This window comes from Strigops habroptila, chromosome 2 (genome assembly GCF_004027225.2).
Source record: "Strigops habroptila isolate Jane chromosome 2, bStrHab1.2.pri, whole genome shotgun sequence".
Taxonomy (NCBI): domain Eukaryota; kingdom Metazoa; phylum Chordata; class Aves; order Psittaciformes; family Psittacidae; genus Strigops; species Strigops habroptila.
The window spans coordinates 107,464,396-107,484,304 of NC_044278.2; the positions used below are offsets into that span (position 1 = coordinate 107,464,396).

Sequence of the window (19,909 nt, forward strand, 5' to 3'; positions counted from 1 at the left end):
TTCAAGTTGTTCCTCTTTATCTGAAAGGCTTTTCATTCACACTGCTTCATGTTTCATTCCCCATTGTGACTTCTGATATTCTGCTCTAGAAATGTCTTTTGTTTTGTCTGTCTCTTCACTGTTCCTTAAATATGGGGTTATGGTATTTTCTGGGGTTTTTTGTCTTAGGTTTGGTTGGTTGGTTGGTTGTAATTTTTATCATGGCAGTCTTGTCTTTGTGATAGTTTCCAAAGAGCTGTCTTTCCATTTGCATGCATAACATCTCTGAACTTTCCATCTCAGTTATATGCTGCCCTTTTATCATTTGCCAAATAACTAAGGACAGATAAAGGAGCCATTGGCACAGATGAAAAGCATAAATTTTATTAAAACTGCTCAATTTAAGATAGTTAACACATGTATAATATGTATTACACATATTTAAAAAGGACATAAATGAATAAATATACTTATGATGGACAAAGAATGCACCCTTGTGTTCCACCTAATTTGCATTTCATATATTATTAATAATCTTTAATGGTAACTTTTCTGTGAAAGCACTGGTAAGGGCTGCATATACAATAGAGCTTGGGAACTATAAGTACACATGTATGACTGTTATTATTGTTCTAAGTCAAGTTGTCTAGGCAGATTTTCTTTTGCTGCAAAGTTAATATGGGAGATTGATGTGTCCCAGTAAGTGTCTTGTTAATAATCTGATCACACATTTTCTTACTTCATTAAAAAAAAGCCTTAAACTGTTATCACAATACTTCTCAACTCAATGAGGAAAAAGCCAGAATAATTTTTCTGCAGATGGAGTAAAATCTTGAAAAGACATTTTTATGAAAAGCATATTTCCCTACAAAGTAATACATGACCGGTATAATGGTTAGTCTCAATATAAGAAAACACACTAAGGAATACTTCATGGCAATAGCATCAGTGTTGCAGGCTTCTTTCTTTTAGAGAACCATATAATGAAGCAGAAGTGAGGCTGTATTTCAAGCCATTCGTGCTGTAATTTTGTCTTATATAAGGCATTTATCGCTATGGTTTAATGAGAAAACCTACATTAATTTTCTTGCACCCAATGAAAACTTCAGGTTTTGACACTCTCATTGGTAGCTCTATGTAGTATGTAGTTCAACCTGTGTTTGTGAGAACATCTAAATTTTTTATTGTAGGAGAATGTTTTTTGAAAAAGTCAAAGATACTATAGGACACAAAATGTCCTGTACTCAGCCAAACCAAGGGTTTTTTAAAATTTCTTTAGATACACACTATATTAAATAGAAAAGCTTTCTCATCCCTACTGAAAGTCACTAAGTTCGCAAAAGACCTAATGTATGTAGATGGTTGGACCTGATGATCTTAAAGGTCTTTTCCACCTAGTTGATCCTATGTACTCCTGAATGAAATTTTAAATATCCATTTATTTTTGCTCTCAGCCTCAGTTTTTCCATGGCAGCTGGCATGGCTTTAGCTTCATTCACCTAAACTTGCAAAGGAAAATATTTTCTGTTAGGGTGGTAAATCCGCTTGTATTTTTTTTTCAGCAAGTCTGACGGTGTAATGCTTAGGTTTCCTTGGCACATCCTGAAAAGTCTTAACCTCAACGGCCATTTCCCCAGTGTCTTTTTAAGACAATCATGAGAAAAGATCTTGAAAGTATTTACTGTGTGAGTGGGGTTTGGGTTCTTCAAGAGAGCCTAAACTTTTGCTACAGAGAATTTGGAAAAACTCATGGATTTGGAAGTCCTTGGGAAGTCCTCTGTCATGGAAACACTGAATGATAAAAAACTATATGTAGACACTTACAAAGAAGCACTTCAGGAGTGAAAGCAGAAAAACAAGCCACAACTTTACTTTTCATTGCATATATGGCAAAAGTAGTTTTATTTCCATAGTACATTTTTTGCTAGCAGATTTTCCTTCCAATCTAACATATAGTCTCATTTTCACTTTCCAACAGCAAAACAAAGCTAGTGCTTTTTCTTATAGTTTCAATCTGGCCTTCACATATGGTTGAATGTACTCTAGAAGAGGTCACAACGAGTGATTTTTTAATGATTCCTAAATAAATGTACAGTAATAGTGGAACAAATAGGTAGCATTAACTCTGTTCCTAAAACTGTGTACAAAATAAATAACTGATAGTTCTCCCATCTCACAAAAACAAGGCATTGTAAATAAGTTCTTCATTATCAAAAGCTGACAGCATACTTGCTTTTCTGTGAGCAAGACCTTGTATTTGTGATCTTTTGCTGAGGGCAGGTACTGACCTCACTAATACACAGAAGGGCTGCTTGATCACCTCTTGACTGCAGGAACGCCTTTTTCACTGGAAGTGAACAATGGAGTGTAAATATACATTGTGGCAAAAGCAGGAAATCATCGTGCCCCAAAACATGACCAAAATAATGTAGGTATGAAGGATTTGCATAAATGTTCACAGCCAAAGCAAGTTTGTGAGTTCTTCTCAGTCCAATAGGATAGAGTATTTGAAGGATTTCAGTAGCTGCCTTCGAAACTGTAGTAGAGGTTTGAAAGTTCAATTAAATTCAAGTGTTACATATTCACAAATTAAAAGGAAAAAAAAAGAAATCCTAGTCTATAATTAACAGCATTTTTGTGAAGATTGAGTGTTTTATGTTGCATCTGAGAATGTTGTAAGTAGTACCACACTGAATGCAGAACATGTTCTTAGGTTACATATGGGCTTAGCGTATAGCAGCTATAACGCTATACCCATTGTGACATATAAGAGACGAACAAAATAAAAAGGGTGCTTAGCTGCATGGTAAAAACCTTGAACACATGGGAAGAACTATAGTAAGTGAAATGATATGTGGTCCCACATGTTTGTAGGATTTTATGGACACCAAAGTTATCAAATGCTGGCATTTGTCTTAACGTAAAAAAAAATAAATTTGTATTTGAGTAAATATGTAGTGTTATTTAAAAAATGGGGATTGAAAGACAAAAGCACAGTGCAATAACTGTGAATTAAGTCAAATGACAATATTGAGTATGGTATTAGTTAAAGAAGTAACTTATTCAGACCCCTTCAGACCCTCCGTTTTAGTAGCTGCTGTTCATTTTCTTTACATTATTTCAGGTTTTGCAGCAGTCCAGTTGCTGTGAGTAAGAATATCCTCAGAAGGTATAAATATCTTCTTTTCTTTTTTTTAATGCTAGAAAGTTAACAAGAAAAAAAGACTTTCCGATTTGTAAAAATTATTTTCCTGGCAAACACAATTTATTGCTAAAATATATGCAGAAAAATTCTCTGTTTGGTTATTCAGTCTGAAAGAAAATTGGATGCTTTACAGATCAATGTAATCACCACATCTCAGACAGTTACAGGGGATGATTGCTAGAATAGTCGCTTTTTTTTTTTTTTTTTTTTTTTTTAGTTTGCTGGGGATCTATTCGTCCTTATTTTAAGGGCAATACAATTTTTAAAAAAAAAATCATTGGTGCCCTAATCTTCAGCATCTTTAGCATTGCAGTATCTCAGTGTGACAAAGTGAGAAAGGCATTAGACCTTGAGGAATTTGGAAGAAAAGAAATATGAAGAAGATAAATGTACCATATTAATTCACTAAACTTTTCTTTCTGCCATTTTGAGAAAATTTGTGTCTTACTTTAAAGCCTGTGTTAGAAGAGGTGGCAAAAATGTACCCCTATAATGTATCTATTTATTTCTGTAATTAGATGGATGATATTGCAGTAACTCGTGGTGATCCCATCTTATTCTGTTTATGATTCCTGCTTTGTTTGTTTCCAGCAAATGCACACAGAAGAAGAAATAGTTCTAGTGAAAAGATAACCATGTTTTGTTCTTTTAATGCATATGATTTAAGCCAGAGGAATGGGAGAGCCTATTTTCTTCCTCTTCACTCTTTCTTCTTTGGTTTATTATTTCTTTGAAAGGGTTGCTGTGACTGGCTTGTCAATAAGTGCTAATGACATTACCCTGAGCAGCACAAGAAAGACAGACTGACATGGATCTCATGTTTTTCCAGATGAGGATAGGCATTCACTCAGGATCAGTGCTGGCTGGTGTCGTTGGTGTAAGAATGCCACGTTACTGTCTCTTTGGGAATAACGTTACCCTTGCAAGCAAGTTCGAGTCAGGAAGTCACCCACGCCGCATCAATGTCAGTCCAACCACATACCAGTAAGTCCTCTTAGCCTTTACATACACTTTTTATTTCAGCCTGTTTTGAGTTCGATCTTGTAACTTGCTCTGTCCTCAACGCATGAAATTCAATAGAAAGCTGTCAGGGCACAATGGGAAAGGGGTGTTGCATGGGGCTGTCAGTCTTTTGTTTGCAGGGTTGCATCAGAATACTCAAAGAAGTCAGGCAGTGAAGGCAAGAAAACATAACAGGAAGACCAACCATTTCTGCCTAAAATAACATGTAACAGAAGAAGTGGGAGATGCCTCCCAAAGCACCGTAATTTTATGCACTATTACAGCTTGAGGCTAAGGATTTGGGTTCCACTTGCTAGGCACAGTTCATGGAAGGAAGCATATTCCCATTGGCTCAGAAGAAAGTCTTTAATTTTGCCAGTGAAGCCAAGCTTTCAGAGTTTTTATGCATTCTTGCAGACAAAATTTCTTACTTTGCACTGTAAAGAGACGCTTGATAGAAGCATGTTTTTAATGTAGGAAAAAAGACTGAAAATGGCAAAGCACTATCCCTAGCTCTTTGAAGAAATTATGCAAATACAGAGAAGGCTTGATTAAATCTGGTTATGAGGAACACCTCCTAAATAAAAAAAAAAAAAGGTGTTCCTTATTGTTCAAATTTGACAGCTTGACTATTAGAATTTCTGCTGCTTCCATTGCTACTGATTTAGTCACTTTTTTGGCAGGAGATCTCAATCTTACTCTTTTTTCCAGTGTTCTGTATCTGAAGGAATTTTCTGATGTGTGGTTTTGTTCAGGTGTCGGGACTGTTTCTCTGTGTTAATCTGTATGCAATTGCTCAGACAATACCTCTTTCCCTTCTTTTTTTTTTTCTTATACAGAACTGTGAATCTCAGTATTTATTTTTTCTCCATACCTATCTATCTATGTAAATTAAAGTTTTAAATGGAATTTCTTCATCCAAGAATGGAAGTGTCTGATATGCTAAAATATAAATCAGTCAGAAATTAAAGTTAAAAGTAATTAAAATTAGTGAATAAAATTACAGTCTTCTGAAAAGGCCATTCACTTGAGAACAGATTTATAGAAAGGAGCAAGTATAGCTAATTAAACAAGAGGCAGAAAAACTGAATCATAAAGTGGGCAGAAACAGATTCATAAAGTTGTCTGTTAGCATGCAAGAGAAACACAGACATAGCCTAGTATTGGGCAGGTCGAGGGAGGTGATTCTCCCCCTCTGCTCTGCTCTTGTGACCCAACCTGCAGTCCTGTGTCCAGCTCTGGGGCCCCCAGCATAAGAAGGACATGGGCCTGTTGGAGCAAGTCCAAAGAGGCCACAAAGGTGCTCAGAGGACTTGAGCACCTCTCCTTTGGAGACAGGCTGAGAGAGTTGGGCTTGTTCAGCCTGGAGAAGAGAAGGCTCTGGGGAGACCTTAGAGCAGCTTCCAGTGACTAAAGGGGCCTTCAAGAAATCCTGAGAGGGACTTTTTACAAGAGCATGTAGTGACAGGACAAGGGGGAATGGCTTTAAACTGAAAGAGAATAGTTTAGATTAGATATAAAGAAGAAATTCTTTACCATGAGGGTGGTGAGACACTGGCACAGGTTGTCCAAGGAAGTTGTGGCTGCCCCATCCATGGAAGTGTTTAAGGCCAGGTTGGATGGGGCTTTGAGCAACCTGGTCTAGTGGAAGGTGCCCCTGCCCATGGCAGATGAACTGGAACTAGATGATCTTTTAAGTTCCCTTCCACCCCAAACCATTCTATGATTCTGTGAATGGCTAAAAGTGGTGATGAAAAGGCAAGGAACATGTTTATTTTACATGCTTCAAAATTTATATGAGAAAATAAAATAAATGTGCATAGGGAGACTTAGAAAAGCTGTTTCAAACCATACCTCCTGGCATGGTTGAAAGCACGAGAACAGACAGGGAAGAAGTCAAGAAATGACACTGCTGGCATGCTGACGTAGTAGTCAGGAGAGACTGCAATTACAAAATGCTCTATTGTGCAGTATTATTCAGGGCTTCTGAAGGTGATCTAGGGGGTTTGAACATAATGTACTATCTAAATAAGTAGGGATCTCATGCATCTGTATATAACTTTTCTTAAATATAATTTTCAGGAGTGTATAATTTACTGTGTATAAATAAAGTGATTCATTGCAAACTGAAATGTGTTTATAGTTGACCTTATATTCCATCACATGCTGTTATTTGATCATACTGTGCTGCTGTGTACTCAGTTAATGTTTTTATTATCTAAGAAGCAGTGTTTTCCAAAGTAGATAATTCTGCAATCAGTATGGAAATAACAGAATTTTCAATTATCTATTGGCATTTATCATTATGTGTTTGTGTCTACCATGCCCCCTGATGAAAAATGCGATATAAAGTTTTGTGCTTACAACGCGTGCAGATACTGGGAACATGTCTAATACTTATCAGCTTTCATTTTACAGTATGGATTATTCATTATAAAGCATCATCAGCATTCAAATTATAATAACGCTTTGGAATGCCTGTTACTGGTTTCAGACACTTCCCTGTGAGCCCATAATCAGCCTACGTAAGAATCAGAGTCTAAAATTATAAGATTTGGTGTTGCCTAGCAGCAGCAGTGAACCTGGGGCAGCCTTGCTCTAGTTACACCTGCCTGGACAGAGTTCTGTGCTGTGAAACAGCACCTTTTACATAGGTGGCCTTTGAAGCTGTTGGGTCTAAGAGCTGACTTCGGTTCAAAATATCTTTTTCTCTTGGCTCAGACAGGTCTTTTGATTGAAGGATTACAGAGCCCCAGTTTCTTTGAATCACTGAGCATCGTAAAATGAAAGCAATGGAACGGCACTGGTAAAATTTCCACTGAAACGTGGAAACTGGAGAGGGAGTGGAGGATCTCAGACTGGTCCCAGTTTAAACATGTGGCTGGGAAGGAATAGCAGAAGAATAAAACATTTTCTGTTACTTTAGCAACCTGGCAAATCCAGCTCAAGGTTTATTTAATTAATCTGAATTTAATAAAATTACACTATTTTCCGTACTCAGGAAGTAAAGACAATGAGATTTATGAGACTTTTCTTTAGCACAGAAGAGAGATTAAACATTTTAAAGTTATTTGTTTCAGCCAAGATAATGATGTTTATCAGATATTAATATAATGTACCTACATTCATCCTGTTTCCCTAATAGTATTACAATGTAATGCCTTGGGATCTCTAAGCAGTTATCAAAAGCAGGTAAAAATAATTGTTGCTATTTGTCAAGTAACTGTATTTAAAATGAATTCTCTTTTTCTTCTTCTTTCCATCTCTGGTCTTTTCCAGCATGTATTTCCCTTGTGGAGAAGGTGCTTCTGGCATCAAGTGTTGGGTGCAGATATTTTCCATTATCACATTCTGGGCAATAAACCTGGGACCTGAGCTTAGGCAACAATGAACAGCCTGTGTCCTACATCCTTATCTGATTTAGGAGAGAAAGCAACCAAGCGTAGCTCCTTATTGAGCTGGGTGAAGTCACTGCTGGTTCACCTGCCAAAATTGCCCCTCAGCCTTTAAAATTGATTAAAACCTGCAGAATTTTGAATAGGTTTTTAAACTGTTATCTCACAGAATGTTGTATAGAAGAAGTTTTATTAAAGGTATTAAAAGTCAGTGATAGACATTCACCGTGCTGAGCTGCATGTGATATGCAATTGTGTTGTTGCATTAAAAAAATCATGGCTAGTCCTTTCATAATCTTATTACAATTGATCTGTACGAAGGAAAAACACCAATATATGAACTCCCAGCACTTAAAAAAATATAAAGAAGTGCAATCTGATATTAATTAGATTGCGACATAGCCAGGGTTTTATCAGTCTCCTTGATCTTTCTAGTTTGTATAGAAATTGAGGGAAAAATTCAAAGCCACTAGATTTAGAAAGAAGTGCACTGATTTTTTTGGCATTACAATAGCAAATTTGTACCCTTATAGAGTCTATTTTATGAGCAGCCTACCATTTTTTCTAATGAATGCCATAATATAATCTGAATTCATATGGAAAGAAATGAGCTGCTGTATGCTATCAAACCAGATGCCTGGCTGGTGAAGTGACCAATGCTTGTTGCCACAGAGGAAGGGCTCAGCAGTCCATCAGGAGATAGGATTCATATAACCCATCTGGGAAGCCATTCATTAAATGTTCCTAATTTTACTAATTGATAGGTGTATGTGAACATGGTTAGCTACAGTTTTCACAGTTCTTTAAGAGTTAGGGTGGAAAGAAACTTTTTTTTGTTGATAGCTATCTCTATGAAAGGTAATATTTATGGAAGATTGACCTGGCCAGTTTGCTTTTCTTGGTGCATACTATATTTAGGAAGGCAGTGCATATTCTCCTTTATTTAAGTGCATTGTATTTCTTTCAGAAATATTGTTCAAATTGTCTATAGATAACAATTTTCCTGAAAGAAGTTTGCATCGAAGTTCAGTTCTGAGTGGGTGCTTTTTAAACTCAGATTCAGCAAATTGCCAAATACTATCATAACTTGACTATTATTTAGGGTATGTGGAACTTCATTATACAGAGGTTTAAAATGTATGTATATGCAAACACAAAGCTGAATAAGTATTTGGCTGTGGTTAAAACCTTACTTGAATATAATATTCATGTTACATAGTTTATTGAAGCAGCAAATGCTGTAATTATCATGTCTCATATCTAATTAGATATGCATATGGTTTTGAAGTTTATTATATAATACATATTTTATATACATATGTGTGTATCAGTTTATGGCACTTAGGAACTGTGGTGTAAGGTACATGTTTGTGAAGGGCCTGAGGAAGACAGAGGGGAGCAACCTGTGCAGGCAGGCGGAGATACTTTGTTCTGGGGAACCTGATGCTCCTGAACTGCTCCCACAGTCAGGGGACAGCAAGTGGCAAGGTTGGCAAGAAAGAGGAGGAGCCTGACTGGGGACAGGCTGCATTACCACGGGGATCAATTGCTTGCTCCTTACTATCTGTTGATTCTGGAAAGATTTTTCCTGACTGCATGGCCTGAAGGTGGCTTTTAAAACAAACCTGGGTGTAAAGGGCAAGAGAAAAGACAGGCCCCTGAGCACTCCAAACTATGCAGTGTGCTGGGCTTCTGCAGCTGGAGAAACCTGATGGCATTTGCTGGGATTTACAGAGTTTGCTGGCATGTGGCAACCTGTGCTAGCCATGTGCAGCAAGCACTTGTCACAGCAGCAGGGAGGAGGTTTCAAAGGTTTCCAGACACTGTTCAGGCAATGTGCCCTCTGAAGCCCTCATGGGGTAACTCAGGGTATTGGAGCATGCTGAAGCTTGGTGAATGCTTCCTCAGCACTGGTGCTAGAGTTGAGTTAGCACATGTGGTAATAATTTATTCCTTTAGCAGTGAAAATACGGTTCTCAAAGTATACTGTCTTTTTCATATTCCCAAGAGAGTTGCTACTCCAGGCTGCTAAGTGGCTGCTCCTCTCACTGTCTTATTCTCCCTTTGAACAGGTCCAGTTTGTGATTGTATCTTGTTTGGGAAGAGATGGAGCAAGTTAGCCCACTTTCACAAAAAAAAATTTATAAAATTTTTGCAGCCATCCTTTCTACTGAGTCTGAGAATACTTTTTATGTATGAGTATTAGTTAATCTTCACAGCATCCAGTGAGAAGTACAAAGTTCTGACATCTCTGAGAGATGGAGACATAAAGAATTCTACTGCTTTCTAATGGGCATGGACAGAGCAAGAATCATGTGGAAAGCATGCATTCAGTGTAGAGGTCCTTGCAATAAATAATTCTGCAGTAACAACTCTTTGTTAGTTTATTTTCTGAATATAGGAACTCAGTGTTTCTAGCCTGTTTCTAGCCAAAATAGTTTGATATAAAACTACCTATCATTTCACCCATGCAAAAATGAGCTACAGCTTTTAAAAGCTTCTTCGAGGTTCTTACTGAGTATGATCCCAATTTTCATTCACACACAGACCTCTTGACCTTGAAATGCTTCTTGTTTCCAGTAAAAAATAACCACATTCTCTGTTTCCATACTGACACTTTTTTTTTTTTTTTTTAATGAATGAACTGAAAATGAAAAGAGAAGTGGGATAATTTTCAGATACCATCTCTTTTTGTCTAAAAGCAACAGGGAAGGGAATGAACAAAAGAATTTAAACAGTTCTGGAAGATTTCGGGTCAGGAGGGGAAGGTGTTAACAACAAATCAATGTTTAAGAAATTCTTCCCCTGAAAATTCGACAAAGAAGATAAGCTGAGGCAGACCTAGTTCTGTGCAATTTATAGAAATGCTTAAGTATCCTGATCCTCACAATTTGAGCACTGAATTGTAAATTGTATATCCAGCCACTTGAGTGGAACACAGAATTTTGAAGGTATGAATAACCTACTATAAAAATATCCTTTGTAATAATGCTATAATGGAAATACACAGAAGTGATGCAGGAAATACAGCTAAGTTGTTTGGAATATTTTCAGAATAGTTTTATATGCATATTGCTAAACTGTGGAGGTTGTGTAACTTCAGCTTAAGCTCTACAACTATGGGACAATCTGGGGACATTACTTTATGTTGAGTTTAAGCTACCATAAAATTTCCTGAAGGTAAAGGATAGATCGTGCTCTCAGATTTTCAAAAAAGGCAATCCAACTTGATCACAACAAAATGTTCTGAGAATGGTCCACAGGGTGAGGCAAACAGCCAGAACTGGATATCACCACCCAGGAAACTTCCAGACCAGAAGGTTTTGTACTGGCTCTTTCCCTGAGCCAGACGAGTAATGATAAACTGATTGTGTGGCTCAGCCTTGCCTTCACTGAGGGTGTGCACTATTCATTCAGCTCCTTGGCAGAAGTATCTCTGGTTCTTTGTAGCCATGAAAAGGATGACAAGAAACTTAGCAAGGGCTGTTGATCTGGGCCATGGCCATCCACTGCTACTGTTTAACGTAACTATTGGCCTAAATATAGGAGGGAAAGTTTCTGCAGAAAAATGTCCTCACTGCTACGCACTGAGGATTAGCAGATAACTTCTTTCTGTAGTGTACACACAAAGCAATGAGAAATCTGAACCATGATCTCTTTCTCAGCCTAGAAGACCAAGTGTCAGGACCAATATATTTAAGGAATCTGAAGAACCTGTTCTTTAGGAGAATGCTAACAAGAGGCCATTTTTTGTCCTAATTCAAGTCTTTCTAATAGCAATATTACAAGATACAGCAAATTTTTTTTTCCTTAAAACTATGAACTAAAGTTAGTAGAGTAGGATAGAGTACGATCATAAGTAGCTTCATTTAGCATTTGGTAAAGAAAGTTTCCTGTCATGCTTGCTTGGGAGCCTGTTATCCCAATAAAGGTTGGCTAGACAATTTCTTATGGTGTGAAACTGGTTCAAACAATATACCTAATATAGGAATGTGGATTCTCTCACAAGCTACAGTAGTGGAGGAATCTCCAGAGGACTAAGTGGTTACTCACCCATGCCTCCTGGAGCATTTCGTTGCAACCAAGTTACAATTCACAAAACAAGTGAATATAAGGCCTTTAGTTAATATCTTGCCCTTTTGTTCCATGAGGAAAATAGTGTGAAATATCAACTAAACTAAGTGCCAGCCCTGAACTGAATCAAAGAATATATCTATATTTTACAGTTTCAGACTTGTATAACTATCATTACAATTAGAAAATGTTAGGCTCTGAGAAGGAAACCATTGATTTTTAGCAAGGCCAGATGCTCCATAGTGAAGAGTCAGTTTGGGGAAGAATGACTACAGCAAAAGCTTACAGATTTAACTCAGAAAGTTGTAAGAGTTCAACTGTTGCTTGCAGAAAGCTAGTTTGGGAAGCATCATTGAGTTATTTCAGTTTGTTAAGCCTGTAGTTTTAAAACTCAAAATATTTACTGCAAGTATTGCAGAGAAGAAATGAGGAAAGCTTCTCTGTAGAGGCCTGTACAAACTCTCATTCAATTTAGAATAGACTACAATAGAATTTTGATCATAAATAGATTATGACATTCAAACTGCATGCTAAACAAAGACCACCACAGAAGTTCAAAGGCGAAAACATTGTTGAATTTGTAACTAACTGATTATTTAAAAGCTGGGAAGAAAATGACTTTATATTTCAATGAGCTCACACAGATTGTCTCAGCCAAAACCGATGAAAAACACTCAGTAAAGAAGTGCCATTAGATGCACTGAGAATCCTGGAAAATTTGCCTGGCAACAGGATTCATTCATTCATTTACTTCCCAGGAGTAATTTTTTGAGACATTAAATAAACAACCTATTACAAAATCCACTGAAGCTAATAAAGATCTTCCCACTGATGTTTCTGATCTTCAAATTGATAAATATCTTGGGAAGGGAAAATATGAAGAATACTTTCGTATATCCAGCTGTGCTCAGAATTTACCATTACCTCAAAACTGCTCTTTTCAATGCTGCAAGGGATTGAATATGCCTACTCAATTTACTGGAAACAAAAAGAAAATGTATAGAGTTATTTTCTTTATTTTACAAGTCCAACAAGTTTCAGGGAAGATACTTGATAAAGAGGCCCTAAACTTTCAGATCTACCCAGACACACATTTCTCCGCTAAGGAGGAAGGCAACAAATGGCAAAAGGCAGTATAGTCAGGTCTGTGATGTTGTACCACTTGTGTGGGCATGGTTGGTGGATGGCTTCATGGCTCCTGTGAACCTGTATCCCTTTTTGACCACAACCAGGAGTCCCAGATTAAACCCATGGGTACTTCTGATGAATAGTGTCAGATTTGATTCTGGATTTTGCTGAAGCTGTATTTGCTGTGTTTGTTTGAACCTAACTTATGAAATACAATACTACTGAGTACAAGAAAGGCACAAAGTGACCACCCTGTGAGAGCTCCCAAGGACTGTCACCTTCATACCTTCTTTCCAGCAGGAGACCTGGTGATAGTTGCTGCTCTGAAATGTTGATTTCTGCACATCTAGCCAGACTGGCGTGTTTTAACTGAGCCAAATGACACGTTATGGATAAAAATCATTATGAATTTGATTCCCTTTCTGATATATGACTTTCTGAATCCTGACACTGATTTTCAGAGAATGTGTTTATTTGGGCTGTATCTTTAGCTGATCTCAGTCAACAAAGCTCCTTGAAGTTGATGATGCTAAGTTAATATGTATCGGCCAAGGATCCTGAGGCTTTTTTAGGTGTAACATAATACTTTCAAGTATTTTATTTAGGAATGCATAGGATCACTCTTTTCCAGAGAGATGTTTCTTTACCGTGGTTTACAGGTTTTACGTCCTTTTGTTTGGTTGTTTTTTCCAGGCTTTTGAAAAAGGAAGACAATTTTATTTTCATCCCTCGTTCCCGTGAAGAGCTTCCAGAAAACTTTCCAAAGGAAATTCCTGGGATCTGTTACTTCCTCGAGGTCAGAAGTGGTCAGAAGCCGCCAAAACCCTCCATCTCATCTGCCAGAATGAGAAAAGTTTCTTACAACATTGGCACCATGTTCCTCCGGGAGACTAGCCTATGAGGCCTGCTGCAGATCAAAGACTCATCAAAAAAGCACAAGCCCAGAACTGGGTCATGATAGGGGAGTTGGAGGTTCTTTCTGTTTCACTGCCGTGTTCTGAACAGGCAGTGAAAGCTCCATGTAATGTCAGGCAATAATCATTTAAAAAGGTGGGTGATTGCTGTCAGTAAACACAGTGGAGATAGGAATAAAAAGATTAAACAACGTACTTCCACTTCCAGAGGAATTTCTTTCATAAACTTCGGTCTGGCCCCACTATGGCAAACAACAAACAAAACAAAACAAAACAAAGAAAAATCCCAACTCTCAAATTAGAGGTTGGTTTTGTTTTGTGCAGAAAGGATGATGGTTCTCTGTAGATTTGCACCAGCTAAGCAGAATTGAGAGTCAGTTCTGATTATGCATTCCTACATTTAATGTGTTCTTCAGTAAGGTAATGATGTTTTTTAACTTTATGAACAAACATTTCATACATATACTGTAGACCTGTTGTAACCTTCCTGTCAGGAGGAATTATAATTCAATACAAATATTGTAGTAATTTTACCTATTTTTATACATATTTCACTTTCTGGATAATTACATTCCACATACTATAAGCTGAGTGAGCTTAGGTAGCTTTTCAGAAGAAGCTACTGTATATTTCATACATTCTACCTGTCAAACCTTATTGTTATACAAGTGGGAAGAGTCATTTTTTGACTTTTTTGGCAACAAAAATATCAGATTTTACAGAAAAAAAGCCACTTTGTTAAGTCTCTTTGCCTGATGTTTGTACTAAAGCTGTAGATGAGCATTGTCTTGCTTATATAATGTTCAGTATTTGTTCTACAATGCTGTATGTCCAGACCTTCCAGGACAATGCAAACAAAGTGTAGAATGTCAATGTGTTGACAAACAGAGAAGTTGTGTTCAGTGGGGCTTGTTTCCCACTAAATTATCAGCCAAATTGAGTTTTGGTAAAAGTCCTGGACTTTTTAAAAAAAAATGATTTTGTGGAAACTTATTCTGAGGAATTCCAGCAGACACTGGAAGCTCTCTGGATACTGTTTGTCCATATTTTTTTTTTAATAGGGCTTGTGTTCCTATTAAAAAAAAATATTGAAAATCCCACCTCTTAATTAGTAAATTAATTATGCTCACCATTAATTAATAATTAATAATGCTCATCTGGAAATTTCCTCTATTGCTGGATTGGCTGAAAGGTCCCCTACTTTATCTAATGTAGACCAATAAAACATTGAAAAGCAGAAGGTGGTACTTCCTCAGGTTTAATCCAAATGGCAGTTCAAGATTTAGATGAGTCCATATCAATTTAAAAACAAAAGAGAGGCCAGTTCTTTGCTATTTAAAATCGATATAGCTTTAGATCAATTTTCAATGAATCCAATTGAAACAAGATGTGGATCTGTCCCCTAATAGGCACATTTTCAGGCACTTTTTATTTCTCAGGTTTTCAAAACTAATAAATTAGTTTTTTCAGAACTAGTAGCATCCAGTTTTCCTCTGCAGGTGTTCTTCCTTTAGGGTCATTCTAAAGTGGGCCAATGTAGTTCTGCTGTTGCAGATTGTTAGTTAATACTTGTGCAGCGATTCCAAAGTGGCTTAGCTTTACATGGATCTGATCAATGCCCACTGAAATCTAAGGTAAGACTTTGAACAGCACTGGGAGGCATGAGATCTGCATTTCTGTAATCCAGACCAGAAATTATTGACAGAAAATCCAGACCAGAAATCCAGACAGAAAATACTTGAGGCATCTTTTGAAAATAAGTAAATTAGTTGCACCTCATGTCCAGATTATCCAGTTATATCTTTCTGTGGAGGGAATGACAGTGCTGTATTTCTCCCCTTTGAGCAGTAGCCCATTTTAGCATGGGAACAAGTCAGAATGGCACTGCTAGCCTGTGCTGAACATGTGTCAGGCTTCCTTTCCTTTTCTGGATGAGAAAGGAGTATCTTGAAACTATACAGACCTCAGCATGTAGAGGACGCCTGGACTTCTTATGTAAGAGTGGGGTTTTTCTTGCCTGAAGAGGGTAGATGTATGGGAATTAGCCCAGCAACTTACTTTAATGGAAATTCCCTCACTTTCTAGAGGAACACTGATGTTAAAGATTTCTTCCATTGATATTAGTGCATCTTTGGGATTGGAGGAATTAATCTTTCATCTGCCTTGATAAACAACATCTGCAACTCTACTGCCTATCTGAGAAATGACTTAACAAAAACTATTTGAGCTTGAGGTGAAGAATTTCCATCCAAACTACTGATCTGAGAATTTTCCGTGTAGGATGACAAGTTTTAGCCTATAATCATTAGTTTGTATTTACACAGGATGTAGCATGCATTTTTTTCCTGGGAACATCAGTGAAACCATGCAAGAATCATAAATGGAGCAAAGTTCATGTTTCACCTCTGGAAGAGGAGCAGCACTTCCTAGCTAATAAGGCTGTGGTTTTGATGTCATTACCTAGTTCCCTAGGGTAAAATTTTTTCAAATATCAATCAATAGATTAAGATTTTATTCTGATTTCACTGGCACATCCTCATTGTTCGGTACCTGCCAATGTCACAGTACCAGTATCCCCAGCCAAACTCCTTCTCTTCTTACCATCCACAGCCCTGTGTGAAGATAACAAATGTAGAGGTTCAGACCAAAAGCTTGTAGCTCAATGACTTGTCTATCAATCACACTTGCCAGTAAGAAATGCCTAGGTTAATTCTGCGGCTAATCTTGGTAGATTGATGGGAATATTTTCATGAGAAGTGATGGATAAATGCTAATTCTACTAGCAAATTGGAGAGGCAATCTAAAAAATTTTTGTATCGCCATCTTCATCCTCTCAGAGACTGTTTATTCTATCAGGAAATTTATAATAGCAGAGATCAATGCAAAACCTGAATATTGGTGTCCGTATCACCATGGAGACAATGACAGTGTTTGCAAATAAATCATCTAGCTCCCCAAATTAGAGTAGATTTACTGTAGAAGAATATATAGTCTCTGCTTTATATAAGCTTTTGTAAAGGTAATGTGTCCAGAACTTCAGCACCGATGATAAGTATTGTGTTATTTGCTCCTGTGTTATGACAAGGGAAATTAATAAAAAGTGTGGGTTCTCTAGGGACATCTTTCTATCTCAGTGTGAGAAAAGTGTAAAACAAATTCTCAGCACTCTTTAACTTAGTAGTTGCATCTGCTGCCTTTAATATTAGGTTGCAAGTTTATTTTGTTGGACACCTTTATGAAGTGAAATTAAATTAATTATCAAGGTTGATGCTGTGAAGTCAATTAGATGGTAGTCAGACTCAGTATTTCCTCAACACTTACTTTTAGTGATAGGAAATACTTTCTTATTTGTCTGGCATTGTCTTCTTAAATAAAAAGGTTGTCGGAGTTTTCATACTTTGGGATGAGGTGGAGAGGTTAGAGGTGTTGAGGTGATGCAAAAATCACACACACTACCTGGAATATTCTTCTAATATTTTCCTTCCTATAAAACAGATGATCTTTTGTTCCTCTGATGTAGAATTTACACTCTGTTTCTCCACATATCTGCAAGTAGCAACATCTGCTCTCTTTAGTTTCTGTACAAAACAAGTCTACCCTCTCTGAAGATAGAGGAAGGAGATCTGCATATTACGTGTGCAAGGCAAAGGAAGGATGATGTGAGGACCCTAGCTGGGGTCATCAGTTTCTTCGCTGCAAACTTGTTCTGTGAAGCTTCTCTCTGCTTCAGTCTCACAGGGACTAGAAACCATGGACTGACCACAGAAGCAGACTCAGTGGCCAACTTTTCATACAGAAGTCATGATGCCTAAGTAAACAGAGGCAACAGACATTCTCCCCCTCCTCCCTCCCACGCACTTTCTACAGATCTTGTGCCAGATTTTTCCATCTGCTAGAAGTTCCCCGTCGCACAGGCTCTTCTGTGATGCAGTGCCTAGAGGTAAGGAACCCAGAGAAAGAGGGAAATAGTGATGGAAGTGGTAGATAAATTTTGTTCTGCATCACTCTGGTAATATCTGCCATTCAAAGACAAAAACCTCTGCATGGGAGAATTGCTGCTAGCAGGACTCTCAAAGTGTGGTTTTCTTGCAGGATCCTACAGGATATTTATTTCATAATTCCAAAGAGATAATAGTCATTAACTATGGTTGTGGTTTTGGCTTCACTACTCATTCCCACATCCAGTTTCAGAACTGAGTCTGTTTGGAAAGGCATTTTGGAGCCTGGAAACATGCCTCTGCAAACAGAAAACTAAAGCTTTTAAAACCTTGGAAATCTTGTATGGAAATTGCGTATTCCAAAAAAGAAATCTTTGTAGTTCAGTCATTAGCCAGTCCTACTGCATTTCATGTGTGAGTGTATGCCATTTCATGATGCCTTCTCCTCCTGTGCATAGTGTTCCCTATGAAGCCCAACAGCAGTATGAGGTGCATAACTACCTTTTGTCTGTTTTCCATTAACTTCCCTCTTTAATTTTTTTCCGTATAAAGCAAGCAGGGCAGAACTATGACATGTTGCATGCATTTAAAAGTATCAGCACTGCACTGAGGCTCAAACTCAATTGGTGCTAATCAATTTCACATTGTATATTTTTTCCGCTGAATAGATCCTTCTTCCAGATGATTTAAAAATAAAAGAAAAAAACCCAAACACTCAGAACTGCTGTGTTGAATTGCAAATGAGTATTAAACCTGCATCATTTGTTGGGGCAGGTTTAGCTAATGAATGGCTTTCAGATTCTTCAGCTGGCACTGACTGCGTGCAAACTGTCCTGTCACGAAGTCTGTAATTCAACAGCAGCATCACGAACTTATGTCATTTTCTGAGTTTTCCTGTTCCAGTCTCTGGTCACTACCTGACCTCTGCTGAGTGCTCAGAGCTCACTGAGAAGGGCTAATTCTCTGTCCTAATGCAGTCTCAGAGCTTCTAGCTTTGGTTTTAGGTTCCGGTTATCCTTTGCAAAATTATACATGTGTAGTATTGGAAATAGCAGCATGCTAGCAATAGAACAAGAAGCATAAAATAGCTTGTCAATCTCAGAAACAGCTGGTTCTCTTCCTTCAATGGATAATACATTATCCATAGTGCTTCACTGGGATTGAGGGTGCCAGTGACAGTAGAGGCTGTGGAAGGATTGAGGATGCTGAATGTGCAGGAGACTCGTCAGTGGGGAATTGATTGTCCCCTACTACTGTTCATAATTCCATCACGTTGCATTCTGTTTCCTGCTCTAGGTTAAGCTTCTGCTCTTCAAAAGACCTCCACTTTCCTACCCTTAGTATCCTATATTGACATAAACAGTAATTCCTGTTATTGTTCTTACTAGCATTTGTGGTTGACATGGCTGTTTATATCTAAAGAATAATGGGGGCCTGATCTTTCTCTTTGCAGCACAGACAAAACTGCTTCAGTGGCATGGCAGGTACACACATCCTTAGAGTGGAAGACCACCACAATGCAAGTTGTCACTGGTGGGTTTGGGAGGAGAAGTCAGTAAACTAACAGTCCGTGGCATGTTTTTAACTTTCCCAAGCACTAGATTTATCTGTGAAGCTAGGAGTTACTCCTTAACAATGTTACTAATTTGCAATGCATGAGCAGCCTTATAACAAAAATCTGTAAACTGTTTAACCTCATATACAGGATTGATCTTTTGTGGCTTTGCTGTTAATCATGAATGAAAGCAAGCAAAACAGTGAAACTAGAGAATATAATATTCCAGTCACAAGCAACAGATCGCTCACCTTTGCAGATGCTTACTTGTTCCTGTGGCTTGGAAGGTTTCACCTACAGTTATCTGTGATCTAGGTTAGTAGTACTATGTCACTATAGCAACAAAATGGCCTCTGAAAAACAGCATGAGGCATCTCAGTCTGCTGAGATGGGGTTCACATTAGAGAGGCCAACGCAGTTAGTGATGCAAAGTGGCAACTTTGCTGGCAGCCTTAACAAAAGGATCAATGGAGGCAGATGTTAAACCAGCGGTTTGCTCCTGGGATTTTAGTTTCCAAAGGCAGGATGAGGCTGAACATGGTTTATTTTGGAGAAAAAGAGATTCATAGAATCATAGATTCATAGAATAATTAGGGTTGGAAAGGACCTTAAGATCATCTAGTTCCAATCCCCTGCCATGAGCAGGGACACCTTGCTCTTAACCATGTTGCCCAAGGCTCTGTCCAACCTGGCCTTGAACACCACCAGGGATGGAACAT

At 37.8% G+C, this 19,909-nt stretch overlaps 1 protein-coding gene across 1 annotated transcript in view; it reads left to right on the forward strand.

The window, feature by feature from the left end:
- The window catches only part of GUCY1A2 (guanylate cyclase 1 soluble subunit alpha 2), a 151,667-nt gene extending 133,320 nt beyond the window's left edge, over window positions 1-18,347 (forward strand). The window contains exons 7-8 of the mRNA XM_030477129.1: window positions 4,014-4,168; window positions 13,477-18,347. Coding sequence (XP_030332989.1) covers window positions 4,014-4,168; window positions 13,477-13,684 — 363 coding nt within the window. The 3' untranslated portion in view covers window positions 13,685-18,347. The remainder of the gene's footprint in view (window positions 1-4,013; window positions 4,169-13,476) is intronic.
- Window positions 18,348-19,909: the final 1,562 nt, after the last annotated feature.